Source organism: Notamacropus eugenii, chromosome 4 (genome assembly GCF_028372415.1).
Source record: "Notamacropus eugenii isolate mMacEug1 chromosome 4, mMacEug1.pri_v2, whole genome shotgun sequence".
Taxonomy (NCBI): Eukaryota; Metazoa; Chordata; class Mammalia; order Diprotodontia; family Macropodidae; genus Notamacropus; species Notamacropus eugenii.
This window is the reverse complement of record NC_092875.1, coordinates 423,416,603-423,431,289: the sequence shown is the minus strand read 5'-3', so window position 1 is coordinate 423,431,289 and position 14,687 is coordinate 423,416,603. Positions and strand designations below refer to the sequence as shown.

General features: G+C 35.8%; 1 protein-coding gene and 1 pseudogene across 1 annotated transcript in view; both read left to right on the top strand.

Annotated features, from left to right (window-relative positions):
* The window catches only part of WDR70 (WD repeat domain 70), a 342,319-nt gene that overhangs the window by 10,176 nt on the left and 317,456 nt on the right, over positions 1-14,687 (top strand). Inside the window, exon 5 of the mRNA XM_072605789.1 lies at positions 12,454-12,640. Within this exon, the coding sequence (XP_072461890.1) occupies positions 12,454-12,640 (187 nt within the window). The remainder of the gene's footprint in view (positions 1-12,453; positions 12,641-14,687) is intronic.
* Positions 13,673-14,388, top strand: LOC140501816 (adenine phosphoribosyltransferase pseudogene; annotated as a pseudogene).

Sequence of the window (14,687 nt, the reverse complement as noted above, 5' to 3'; positions counted from 1 at the left end):
TTTTCTGTTATTCTGTATTGCCTAGAGGTTTAATAGAAAGTGAAATAACATTCCCAAATTAGGTCTTTCAAGTAGCTATTTTAATTCAGTCATTCATATTAGTAATTAGAGTTGGTATTTATTAGCCATAGGATTTCCCTGTAGTCTCTCTTGACTTTACATTTATTGATTTGTTCCCTTGCTTAACTTTTCTTATATTCTTGATTCATGCATATAGTCTAAAATCTAGCAAAAACTTGAAACAAGGATTTCTTTGCCTTTTTTTGTATTATAGACCCTTTTGGCATTCTGGGGAAACTGGTGAATAGGACCCCCTCTCAAAATAATGTTTGCTGCCCTCATTAGTAATTGAAAAAATGCCATCTTTCATTTAGAATTTAGTAAAACTAGAAATAGATCCCTTGTGCATCTGTGGACCTCAATTTAAGGGTCTTTGAATTAAAAGAAAAAATTCTTCAGTGATCCAACATGATGCTGTGAAAGACCTTTGGTTATTTCCTCTTCTTTTCCTCAGCCTTCATTCATCTTTATCCATAAAAATGTGTGTGTGTCTATCCAAAAAATTAGTGAAAGGGGAATTTTCCTTAGGCTGTTGCTTTTCATTCTTACTTTGATGTAGGGGAGCTCAGGGGAGTTGAGCAGGAGTTGGAGACAGGTCGATTAGTTTGGTGATCCTTTTCCAGCACAGTGTCATTATTTTATTTGAAGTGTTGTGAATTTCCAGACCATAAGGTATACCTGTATTCAAAGTACCTAAAAAACTTATTCTGACCCTGATTTCCTGAGTTGCTTTGCTTATGCCTTGGCATTGACAATCAAGAGTTATTTTGCTTTGAAAACCAAGTGACTGTTGAGTTATTCCATAGAAGCATGTACATCTACAAGCTGAAGACATGCATAGCTTCTTGGAAAGAGGACTGGGCTTTAACTGGACTTTGAATGGTGTGTAGGAGAAAGAAGCTGTTTGACAGGAGAAAGAAGGACACTTTAAATAGAGTCAACAGCCTGAGCAACGACTTGGTGTCAGGGATGTTTGTGGTGTATGTTAGGGGTACTGCAACTGGTCTGACTATTTAATAGTAGGGATTGTAAAAATGCTGGAATTAAGATTGGATGCTCAAAAAGAATCATGTCTTAGAAGAGTTCAGACTTAATTTTGTGTTTAGGCAGTTGCATATAAAAACTACAAGTACCAAGCCTTTGGTCAATTTTTAATACATTTTTGAATGGTTCCATAATGATAGTTTCAACTGCATGCAAATGCTTTTAGTTGGTATTTATGAAATTTAGCATGTAAAGTCCCTCTGTAGCATTTTAGAATGATATAGTAGTGATAATCAAAATCAAAATAGTTTTGAGTCTCACAAAATACATTTTTATAGTTCTTAAGTTTTTTGTCTGTTAGTTAACATTGATGGAGAGCTCATTGTCCAGAGCAGTGGTAGATACCGTAACTACCTTCCTGAGATAGTATTTTCTCCATGTTAATGAAGGACATTGGCTCAGCAGTAACAGTGGCATCACAGTTAGTAACAAAATTAGAAATTGATCTTAGCATTACAAGCCCCTGGTTCTTTTAACTTTTTTGATAATGATTTTAATGTGTTTCCTTGGTAATCTTTTATATTTCATTTAATGCATTTAAAAACATTATTTTGAGAAGGAGCCTGTAAGCTTCACCAGTCTGCTAAAGGGTTCCAAGACAGAAAAAAGATTAGTCTCTGAATTAGAGAGAAATCTTAGTGCAGAAAATTGATAGTTTGTGAATATTTGCACTAATCAACAAAGGGAGTAATAATAACCTATCGTAGAAGTCTTTAAAAATAGGATAGATTATTGTTTGTAATCTTGTGTGTGTGTTCCTTTGTGGAGACTGAGGAATGGCTTAATTAGGTGTCTTAAGATCCTGATTGGCTTTTTGATTTTACATCAAATAACTGGAACTTGGAAACTGATCGCAAAGACACAAAAAAGAGAATATTTTTTAAAAGCAACACATTCATAAGTCAAATTGGGTATAATAAAAAGAGCAAAACAAGGAAATAGTATTAGTTTTTAGTTTTCCAAGGGAAGTGATTGCAATGCCATCTTATGAGTCATGTAAATGTACTGTGTGTTGGATGAGGCACTGTAGGAAACATTCCTACATCAGTCTTCTGGAGAATCAACAAAATGATTTTATTCCTTCTAAACTTAACAAAAAATTCCCTTAATGAAGACTTGTGAAATGATTTTTGTTTCTAAAAACTCTGGAAAAATGTGTTTTGGTTTAGGAAAACATGGAGAGCCCTTAGGTTGAATTAGTTACTGAACATATTTTTGAGACCATATATGGTGGAGAAAATGATAGCCAGAACCTGTGGGAAAAGGAAAATTGATTATTTTGCTTTTGGTTGATCATTTCCATTTTTTCAGGTCACTTATATTAGAAACCTGAGTTTTACCTGTGAATGTGGGAGTTGATGGGAGAGGGCATTAATTACCTATTCCTATTGGTTATGTGTTGGCATTCTTTCTCAGATCTGCTTTATCTTTTCTAATCTCCTGGCCACTGTTCTACTTACAGGCTCTCATTACTGCCTACGTGAACTACTGAGGTAGCCTCCTAACTGGTCTTCCTGTTTTTTAGTCTCTCCCTTGTCTGCAATTAATCCTTCCTGCTATTAATTTATTTTTCCTTTATCAATTTTCCTTTTGCAGTAATCTAATTATGTCATTATTCTCCATTGGGTGTCCTATTTTTTGGCAAATAAAACCCCAAATTCTCAACTTGGCGTTTAAGCACCTGAAATTTCAGTTTGATGTCTCTCTCCTTCTTTTATCTAGTTTTGCACAAGCTTGGTTTTAGCCAAACTTGCCCATCAACTGTCCTTAGTAAACATCCAGCCCTTTTCAACCTCTGTCATTTTGGTTCTGCCTTTTCCTATGGAGGAGATGTTCTCCTCTCTCTGCATTTTGAAATCCGACTTGTCCTTAAAGGTCTAGTTTATTTGCTCCTCTCCACCCAATTGGAAGCTTTACTTTCTCCTCCTTCCCATAATGCTTCATGTCACTAGTATCCTCATTATATTTTCTTCTGCATTGTAGGGATCTGCCCTCAGATTTCCTGGTGAGATGATTTGATTATGTATTATGCATAACGTATTAGCTTTGTGACCATGGATCTTTTGATGTCTCTGAACCTCAGTTTCCTTATGCATAAAATGGTGATAAAAATGCCTGTAGTATCTATCTTCTGTAGTTCTTGTGAGGATCAGTCGTGACTGAGTTCACACTGGCCTCACTTACTAGCCGTGTAACCCTGGGCAAGTCGCTGAACTTGTTTCTCTCACTTTCCTCAACTGTAAACAGTAATGACACCTACCTTAGAGGGTTGTTGTGAGGATCAAATGAGGTATTTGTGATATCTTAGTACAGTGCCTAGCATGCAGTAGGTGCTTCATAAATGCTTCTTCACTTTTTTCCCCAGTCTTTGCCTTTACTCTGACTTTCCACCCAAAAATGGATTTTTTTGGCTACTTTAGTAGTTATGTATTAATACTTTAAAGATGTTGACATTTTTTACATCTTTATGTGATAATTGGTTGTTTTTATTGCCTTGTGTTTGCAATGTTTGTTCATTTCTTTTTAACCCTCTTACGGAGTGGAATCTGGGTGTTTGTATGGTGTCTTTCTTTTGAAGAGATAGCCTGGTGGTAGATGGAGGGCTGGCCTTGAGGTCAAGAAGAGGCGGGCCCTATGCTCACCTCTCCCACACAGACTCTGGCCATGGGCGAGTTAAAGATGACTTCCGCCATCTTCATTGGTGGAAGGAGTTTCCATAGTGAGACTTCCCCACATCTCTGAACGTAGGTCTCTATTCCTCTGCACAGAGTTATTTTTGATAAAACATTTTTATTGTTTTTGTGTTATGAACATTTTTCTTATTTTGTTGCTTTTCGCTATACTGTCTTAGATTTTGTGATGCTTATTTTTAAAATACTCAAACTTGATATCTTTATCTCTTATAATTTTCATTTCTTTTTTAATAATGAAATAATAATCTCTGTGTATCTGGAATAATTGTTTTTTGTTGACATCTAGTAATAGATTGATTTTTAAAAACTTTTGATACATTTGAGATAGTGTGAGGTATATATCCAAAAAAATAATTTTTTCCCCTCATACCTCAACTATATTTATTAAGTAGTGATTCCTTTTCCCATTGTTCACTTATGGAATGATAAAGAATTTTGGGGCCAATAGGGATCTTAGAAAACTCCTAGTTCAGCTTCTTAATTTTATAGATGAGAATACTGGAGTTCAGTGAGGGAAGGTCACACAGCTTATTGGTAGCAGTGTTACAATTAAATCAGGTCTTTTCATGACAACTGGGTTGTTTTGTTTTCGTTTTTTTTGGCATACCCTTGTCTTATAATGATTTTCATTATACATTATTCAATTTTTGTTTTCATCTCAATACTATATATTTCTTTTTAAAAACACATTTCATTGCTGTGTTTGGTTTTTATATCACCTAAACATGTCCCAGTATTCCTCCTCTTCCCCCTTCTTCCTTCCCAAAGAACTATCGCATATAAGAGTATATTTTTTTAAAGAAGAAAAAATGACAGAATTAAAAAATCAGTACATTCAGAAAGTCTGAAAATACATGCAGTGTTCCACATGCACTGACCTCACACCTCTGCAAAGGGGGAAGTATCTTCTCATACCTCTCCTTTGGGGGTCACACTATTTCTTTGTAATTTTGTAGCATTAATTTTCAGATTTCTTTTCGTTTTTCCATTTATGTTGTTATAGTCACTATGTATATTGTTTTCTTTGTACAGCTTGCTTCACTCTGCATCACTTCATGCAAGTCTTCCATGCTTCTCCCTCTAACTTTTACTGATTGTAGTCTTGGGCCCGGCTGCATTGTTTGGTGCCCCAGGCAGCTCTCTAGGAATGTAGATTACAGAGGAGTTAAGCTTCTGCATCTCTGGAGATTCCTACCATGGGAGTTAACCTCCAGAGCTCCCACACTCAAACTGCCCTACATTTTATGGGGTCAGAAGATAATCTTCTGTTATTGAGGCATGTGCTGTAATTTTTTTTTCCTGAATACTTTTTTTTTTTTTTTTACTTCTTTGGAATGACAATAAATATTGAGGTTGTTCCTTCTGTTGGTCTTTTGGTCTGCCTGTCTATCCACCTATATCTGGATAGATAAAGAGTATGGTTTGATAGAAAGAGCACGGGATTCAGACCTGATTTAAATCCTGAATCCACCAGCATCTTCTTCCCTTTACTAATTGTTACAGTGATTATATGGAAGACTTACTTGTTCTTCAGATGTTTAAAAGATTTACGTAGCAAGTTATCTGGGTCCTTTGTTTTTGGAAGGATAACTCTCTGATGACTTACTTTATTTCTTTTTCTGAAGCAGGTCTATTTATTTCCTGTTTCCTGTTGTGTTAATTTATATTTTTAGAAATACTTCCTTGAAGTTCTCAAATTTTCTTTTAGAATGTATCATTCCGTAATAGTAGTCTTAGTTTCTCTTTGTATTTGTTATGATCACCTTTTTCATTTCTACTTATGGTGATTTTTTTTTTTTGATGAGTTAGCTAATGGTTTGTTAAAGTTATTACTCTTTAAGGAAAAACACCTTTATTAATCCAATTGCTGTATTTTTTAATTTTTACCTATTTTTTTTTTTATATTTCCTTTTTCTAATTTCCTTTAAGACTGTTAAGGTTATTTCTTTTGTAATTTTGTCAAGTGCAGACTCTATGTTGCTTCCTTTTCACTCTTATCATTGTAGATAAAATTTATTTTTATGAATCAGTTTCAATTTTTTAATTCAGTTCTATACATTTGACTTTGAGAACTTCTTTGGCTGCAGCCTGTAGATTTTGATAAATGGCTAATTTTAAAAATAGGGTCAACTTTGATAAAATAAAATACAGAACAGGGTTCAATTTTTTTCTATCATTTGAATTTGGAAACTGTGAGCCAAATAACTCTAATGTACCTATTTAAATAAAATCACGAAAGTGATGTAACTCCTAGGATTTGAGGATAAAATCTTTATTAATAAAAAAAAGTTTTTCCAATTTCTTCTTTAACCCAGTTATTGTCAAATAGACATTTCTTTAGCTTTGTGGTTTTTTGTAGTATTGTTATGTATGTCTTACTTGCAGTGTAAAAATATAGTATGCATAATTCCAGCTGTTTTGAAATTTTACCCAGCCTCTTTTGTAGGAGTTTTGCTATACTTGGCAACAAGTGTGTATCCCCTCTGCCTGTTCTGTTTAGTTCTCTTACTCTAAGTGACGCTTACATCTTATTTAGATATTTTGATTCCTTTATTGTTAATCTTTTTTATCAGAAGAGTCTAAGGGTACATGGATAAAAGGTTGACCTTAGAGTCAGAAAACCTCAGTTCAGGTCCTGTCCCTAATGCTTTATGTTGCTGTGTGATTGTGAGAAAGTCACTTAATCTCTCATTGCCCCAGTCAGTTCTCAAAGTTACAAATGAGTTACTTTGGGTTCAGACGGTCTGTGTTCAAATCTTGTCTCTGCCCTTTACTAACTGGCCAGATTATTAAACCTCCACGTGCCTTAGACAAGTCCCTAGAATTTATGTACTGAATCTTATATTAAATTGTTGTCTTCCCTGGTGGGGAGAGTTGTCAATGTCTATAGTTTCTTCCTTTATTTACACAGTGTTTTATACTAGATTTATCACATTCTGATAATTGTTCCTACTGTTTATATTTTCACCTGTTTTTCATCTTTTATGAATTCAGCTGGCAAATGATTTTATCAGTCAGACAACAAGGATTTGTGAGGTGCTTGCTTAGCATCAGGTGTCCTGCTAGGTACCATGGGACATGGCAAAGTGAGACAAAAGTCAGTTCCATTTCTCAAGGAATTTTTATTCTGTGTGGGAAAAAGTACGTATGAACAAATATATCAAAATGTGTACAAAATAAACATACACAAAATAAAGAATAATTACAAGGTAGCTTACGAAGATAGAACACTATTAAGGGAGATCAGAGAAGGTTGTACTTAAGTTAGTCTTGGAAGAACAGGGATTGGATGAGGTAATTAGGAAGGTGCGTTCCAGTCACAGGGGATCATTTGGATAATGTACTTGCTACACACAGATGAAATGTTCTATTATATTCATCTTTTAATTCTCCTTTTAATATTATATAATACCCTTTTCTGTCTTTCTCAGTCTTTTTTGGTTTATTAGATAATACTGATACTGCTGTATTGTGCTTACAATTGTGTGATATATTTTAGATTGAAATGGTTTGATTTTGTTTGTTTGTTGTATATGTCTTTTGATATATTAAATGTTTCCTGTAAGTGGCATATTAATGGATTTTGTTTTACTTTTTCTAATTCCGTAACTCATCTTTTAAATTGGATAATTCAGTTAATTTACATTTAATATGTATTACATTTGATTTCTTTTCTAGCTTTTTAATTTTTCACTATTGTAAATGTTTAAAAGGAGTGAAATACTTTATTTTTCTAAAGTTTCTACCAATAAAATTGTTTAAAGAATTAAGCTTTTTTTGACTTTTAAATGAGAAACTGTTACTTCTTGTAGCCTTATTTCTTTAAAAAAATTAAATAAAAGATATTTGCTTTCAGCATAGCTGGCTCCTTTCTTTGTCCTCTTTTTTTGTTGTCAGTGTAAAATGTTTTTAAATTTATAAACTTAAGTATATATTTAACTCTTTCCTCTTTAAAGTCATAATTCTCATTAAAAAAATCTCAAAACCTAATTTATTTCTGTTTCTTTTACAATTTTTTAATGCCTTAATTTGTAGAGTTAGCTTTAGGTTTAAATTATCCAATTATTTTCATTGAGTACTTATTTCTCCAAGGACAATGAAATTTTTCCTTGAGTGTAGTTATCCTTTTATTTTTATAAATTTATTCTTGGAGAACTTTTTGGTTTTTGAAATTGGTTTGCCTCCAAGAAAAAGTTCACCATTGCATGAACGAATATTTTCTAATATATTCCTTTTAGTATACATACTTTTTGACCAGTTTGGCCCTCTTGCCTGTGTTACTATTGAAGTATATAGGATGATTTCTAATTGGTACTTTATAATATGTGATTTTTCTTTTTTGGATGCACTAAAAATTATTTTTCTTCATTATTTTGAAATTTAATAATTATTGATCAATCATTGCATTTTGTATTTCTCCTAGCAGTGTTCCAGCAAATTATTTCCACTTGGGGAGGTGGTGTGATAACTGTGATATGTAGATTCTGGAATATTTATTCCAACTGTCAGTATTGAGCTTTAGGTCTTTTCCTTTTTAATGCCATCCAGGATCCCAAACAATCTAAATTAATCTTTTTCTTATTTCTTTTCACATCTACCATTAGAGTCTTACTTTAAGTCCCTTTTTGTGCTTATTGTCTAATTAATTTTGTATTTTTAAATGCCTTTCATTGATTCTGGTACAAATCACCTTTTCTCTTTTAGTTTTGTCCTTTCTCTTCTTTTCTATTACACAGTTTAGCAAGTTTGCTTTTAATTCATGTTTTTCATTATCTTTTAGATGAGCTCCTTTACTTCCTTGTTATTTTGATAGTGTTTTTTTTCCTTTTAAAAAATATTTTCAAAAGCAGATGACTTTGAATATGAGGGGTCACCACCCCACCTTTCTCCCTGCCTTCCCCCACCTTCTGCATTGGACAAGGTGATAGGAGGAAAATGGTCCAATCTGTATTCTTAAGTCACAGTTAGGAATTTAGAAAGAGATAAAGGGGAAACTGGTGGTTATGACTGTGGCTGGATACTTAAGGCTGTTTATTTCATTGCTAGGACTATTGGTGCAGTCTTTTTCTTGGTCTCCTAATTTTTCTCTTCAGTTGTTCAAGCTTATCCTTTTATAGCCTGGAACACTGAGTTGCAGTTTTGTGGTTGATTTGGCTCCATGCTCTAGGGTTTCCTATTTTCTCCTCTTCAACCCTCATTGGGGGTGGGGGAGGATGCCAGTACAGAGAACACAGCCCCTCCAGAGGAAACTTAGTTTTGCTAACTGTATTTCTACAGCCTAATCTTGGGCAGAATGCTCAGTAGTTTATCATTCTCTTTCCATTCCTTCTTACTTCCTCTCCAGGCAGCCCATGGGCCAGCCACCTGCTTTATTATTTGGTCCTCATCTCTGCAACAATGTATGTGTTGATAATGGGGGAAGAATTTTTTTTTTTTTTAAAGAGCTATCCTTTTCTTCCTTCCCAGTTTTTGTTGAGGACAGCTAGGGAACAACTTTGATTTTTGGCTTTGGTCTACTTTTCTGTCGTAGAAGACCCATCATAAATTAAATATATATGCATATATTTTATTGTTTTAATCAGCTATAATCTTCTCACCCTCCCATCCCTTCCCCCCAATTAAGAGGTATTATGGACACATAGTCAACCAAAATAAACTTCCACATTGTTCATGTCCAAAAAAACCTTGTCTTATTCTACATTCTGAGGCCTTTACCTCCCTGTCAGGTAGCATGTTTCATTATTAGTCCTCAGGAATCCTGGTTGATTATTACGCTGATAAGAGTTAAGCACAATAGTATTCTATCTTGTGTGTGTGTGTGTGTGTGTGTGTGTGTGTGTGTGTGAATGTGTATACACTAGCTTGTTCATTGTCCAATAGATGGACACCCACTCAGATTGTCATTCTTCGCCACCTCAAAAAGTTATAAATATTTTTGTATGTCCTTAAAAGTTTATTTTGCTTGGGACTAAATCTTTCCTTAATCTCCTCTCCAATTCCCTATCCTTCCTCCAATTTCCCTCCTTTTTCCCTTGAGGGAAATATATTTCTGTATCCTACTGTATGTATGTGTTTGTGGGGATTCTTCTTTATGACCAGTTTAGATGACAGGTACAAGTGTCAGCCAATAACCAGCCTCCAATCCCTTCTCCTTGTTTATATAAATGTCTGCTTGGGTACCCTGATTATGTGAGAAACTTTTCAACAGCTTTCCATTCTCTCCCATCCCCACCTTACCCCTTGTAGTAATATCCATTTTTTTAAAAGCTGTAGAATTAAAACATCATATAAGATGGCAAATGAAATATATGTGTTATAAATCAACTGACACAACTAACTAAAGGGGAGGAGTCCAATTCATTTGTTTCTTCTGGAAAAAGTCAGATGTTCTGAGTCAATCTTTTCAGTCCAGGCCAAGACTCAGGACTTTTGCTGTCACAAAATGAAACCAGATCAAAATTATGACTTTCCCAAGTTATTTACCTACCACTGTATTTTATGTGTATAAGTTAAATTAGTTGGATTCTGATTATCTGTCTATCTATCCCTTTCTCCATCTATCTGTATGTAAAAATACATTTTTGGATTTTTTGAACCAGAAGAGCACTTAGAGTGAGTGGATCTGATAAGCTATTCTGAATTTTCAAATTGGATATTAAAAAATTAATACTAGAAAGAAATGGCTTTTTCTTCTTTTAAGCTGCTGTTTTATATTTCTATTTTTTTAACTTGATGTTTTGTTGAAATTTTTAATGGTAGCCAGTCTGGGAAAAAATAAAGCATTTGGAAACTGCTTTCTAATCCAGTAAATAACATTTCTCATGTCCTACTTCATGTCCTTATATCATGTTGAATCAAGGCATATTTGAAAAATCGAATGCATCTCTTTTTTCAGCAAGAACAGTTTTGGCTGTTTATGGACCCACCCTCCACCCCTGTACTAAAGACTGAACAATTTTTATTTATCTCCTCTAAATATTGAAAGTTAAAAGAAAAATGGAGTTAGAAGTCCTAAAGTCCTTTGCAACTATTTTCCCCCCTGAATATTAGTTCCCTTTTATCAGCCATGAAATCAGCTTTGATCCTTTCAGTGGTAGGACTAAATATGTAATTCATGTATTTGAACAGAGCAGGAACTTAAGGTTTGATTTCTTTATGGGCTCATTAACATTGCTTAGGAAAAAAAACCTTTTCTAGTCATGTATTATCCTATTAAATAATAGCGCTCTTGAAAATATACATTTTATAAGGGGTTCATATAAGAAAGGATATGCATTAATCTATATTTCACACCACTAAAGAAAAACAAGTCGGAGTACTTAGTAATGGTTTGTATAATGCAACACAGTGTTTATTCTTTATAACATTGAATTGCCAGGAATGAAGAAATTAAATCCTGAATGATTCTCACAAATGAAAACAAGAATCTTACAATTATTTTTAGATTAAAAAAATAAGAATAGTTTTAAGCATTAGATTGCATAATATTTTTGAAGTTTTAGAAAACTGTATAGTGCATTCATTCTAGCAGATATGCCAGTTAATCAGCAAATATTCATTAAACACCAGTGTTAAGTGCTGGGCTTGTAAAACCCACAATGAAATAGTCTCTGCCCTTAGCTCACAAGCTATTATGGGGATGTAAATATTTATATCCAAAGTAAATACAAAGTGATTTTAGAGATGTTGGACACTAACAGTTGGGGTGGGAGTGGGGCAGGAAATTGGGGAAGGCGTCTTGCAAAACATGTCATTGAACTTAGTTTTGAAGGAAATGGAATTCTAAGAGGCAAGACAAGGAGGGGGTTCATTTTGTGCACAGCAATGACCAGTACAACAGCATAAGAGATGACTAATGGAGTATGCTGTATGAGAAACAGCAACCATGGAATTGATATGTAGTTCAAATATGTGTTTAAACATTTTGGGAATAATATTGAGTTTTTCTTATTGCTGTTTCATAGACTTAGATTTCAAACAGAATTTGGCTAATTTTACAGGTGTGGTGAATGTAAAACAAAGAAAACTGAAGGATGTCCATTTAAACAGAGTGAGGATTTTTTAGCCTAATATGTTCCTGTTGATCTTTTCCAGCGATATGGAGGTGCTGGTACTTCTATAATGCCCTTTCCCCAGCCTGTACCTGTGCCTCTGATTTATATCTGATGTCACCAGATTTTGAGTGAGTTTGAGATAATTTGAGTGAGGAAATTAGAAAATTCAGTTATTTGAGTAGCTGAGATAAAACTTAGAATAATAATAGTGGAATTATATATTTAACAGTAACATAAAATATCCAGTTTTTAAAAAAAAAATTGAGATTTTTCACATCATATAAGTACTTTGTTAAACAATAACAGAGAATTAGTCAATCAACAAATATTTATTAATTCCTTGATATGTTTCAAACACTATGCCAAGCCCACTTGGAATACAAATAAAGGCAAAAACATAGTCCCTGTTCTAAAATAGTTCACATTCTGATAAGGGGAGACAGCATCCAAACAATTAAGTTCACACAAGACATTCCAACTATCTCAGGGTGAAAGGCCTTGTGGGATTGTAAAGTTAAATGGAGAGGAGTTAAGTATAAGAAGATTGGAAAGATAGGTAGGGTTGAATATAAAAAAATAAAATTATTTTTCTCTATTTTTAGTGACACAGAGAGCACTGGAAGTGAAGATAGTTCTGATGAGGAATTAATTGGACCTCCTTTGCCCCCTCAAATCACCCAAATACAATCTGAAGATACACATGAACTTATAGGCCCCCCACTTCCACCCGGATACCAGGATAGTGATGGTGATGATGATGATGATGATGACAACATACAAGATGAAACTGTAAGTGTTGCTGTCTTGTTGTATTGCACTCTGTCACTTATTTGATCATTCCTGTATGTGTTAAGTACTGAAGGTGCTGTTCTAAAAAAATGGAACAAAAACAAAACAAAAACATAGAAAAGCTATTTCTGATTACTCCATTACAGATTACTATTTGTGATCTCCTCCCTAGTTAGACATTTCTGAAGATAAAGCATTTCTGTCTGTACGGCTTCCCACCTGACTTGTACAATAAACTTGAAAATCTTGTGAGACAAAGCTAGATAAATTTGCTTTAGATCTAGGGCTCAACTCCCAATTTTAATCGTTAAGTCTGCAAACATTTATTGATAGCTTCAGATGTGCTAGGCACTGTGCAAAGACAAGATAGATTTTTTTTGCTTTTCAAGAAGCACCTTGTATTTGGAGTTCAGAGGATCTGAGTTTTAATTCTTGCTCTGCTACTTACTTCCTTTGTAACGTGTGACAGTTTAGTTTCCTTCTCTGGAGCTCTGTTTCCTGATGGGTAAAATGAAGGGGTTGGACTAGATGATCTCTGAAGTCTTTTAAAATTTTAGGTCTGTAATCTGGTAATTAATACCACAGCAAAACAACAGAAGGGAATAAAAAAGAGAGCATATGCTGATTGCCACAGGGCTTTGTTTTACCACCTCAAATCGTGACACAGGTTGTCTCTATGGAGCATCTTGGAGAATCCTCTGGAAAGGCTCTGAGTACAGGTAGTCAGCTCTGCTGGCCAGAGGGTCCTCCCTGCTTCCTCTTCCCTGGCACCACTCCCTGCTCCTCACATTCCCTCCCCCCCCCGCAAGTACAGTAAAGATTGGAGCTCAAGTTGGGAACTGGAACAGGTATGGGAAGAGTGAGGGGAAAAAAATAAGCATTTATGTAGCAGCTACTCTGTGCCAGACCAAGGTGGGGAACCTGTGGCTTCGAGGTCACATGTCACAGAATAAATCTCCTTAATTAAAAGGATTTGTTTCATAAAACTTGGACTCAAGTCAAAGGGCTACACTTGAGGCCATAGGTTCCCCACCCATGTGCTAGACACTGTGCTAAGCCCTTTAAAAAATATATCATTTGGTTCTTCCCCCTCCTGTGCCTGTGCAATCCACGCCACCTCCAGGAGCCCCGGTATGGCTGAGTCCAAGCTGCAGCTCATGGCCTGGAGGGTCCGGAGCTTCCCCGATTTCCCCAAGCCCGGCATCCTATTCTGTCCTTTGCTGAAGGACCCAGATGCCTTCAGGGCTTCCATTGAGCTTTTGGCTGATCACCTGAAAGAAAATCACAAGACAAAGATTGATTGTATTGTTGGCTTGGATGCTCGGGGTTTCCTGTTTGGTCCCTCCCTGGCCCAGAAACTCAGAATAGACTTTGTGCTCATTTGAAAGCGAGGGAAGCTTTGTGGGCCCACCATATCCTGGAATACAGCAAGGCAGAGTTGGAGATCCAGAAAGATGCCATAGAACCTGGCTAGAAGGTGGTGATCGTGGATGACCTGATGGCCACTGGAGGTTCCATGGGCGCGGCCTGCAAGCTGCTGCAGAGTCTGAAAGCCAACGTGCTGGAGGCCCTGACCCTGGTGGAGCTGACATCCCTGAAGGGGAGAGAGAAGCTGACCCCAGTGCCCTTCTTCTCCTTGCTGCAGTACAACTGAGGCCAGGCTGCTGTCCCGACTGAGGCCAAGCTGCTGTCTGCACCTTCCCAGCCAGCTGGAGATAGCACACAGCTTCTCAGTCACACAATTACAACATCTGGACTTGTCTCCTGGTTACTAGTGCCTCCAACTGGACCTCTATGCAAATAGAAACATAAGCCAGTTCTCTGCCTGTCCAAGCACATCCTCTTCAGACCAGCAGAGGGCTCCAAAGGGCCTGCTGTTTGGCCTCACCCTCCTCACCTGAGGAAAGCAGCAGGCACCATCTTGGCCCCTTTGTGTCCCACCACCAGCCATGGGCTATTTGTCTCTCAACTCCCCCCAAGTCCCCACTTGGAGGATAGAGACTAGCTCCCAGAGAAGGACTCTGCCTTCTGGGGGCACACCTGGTCA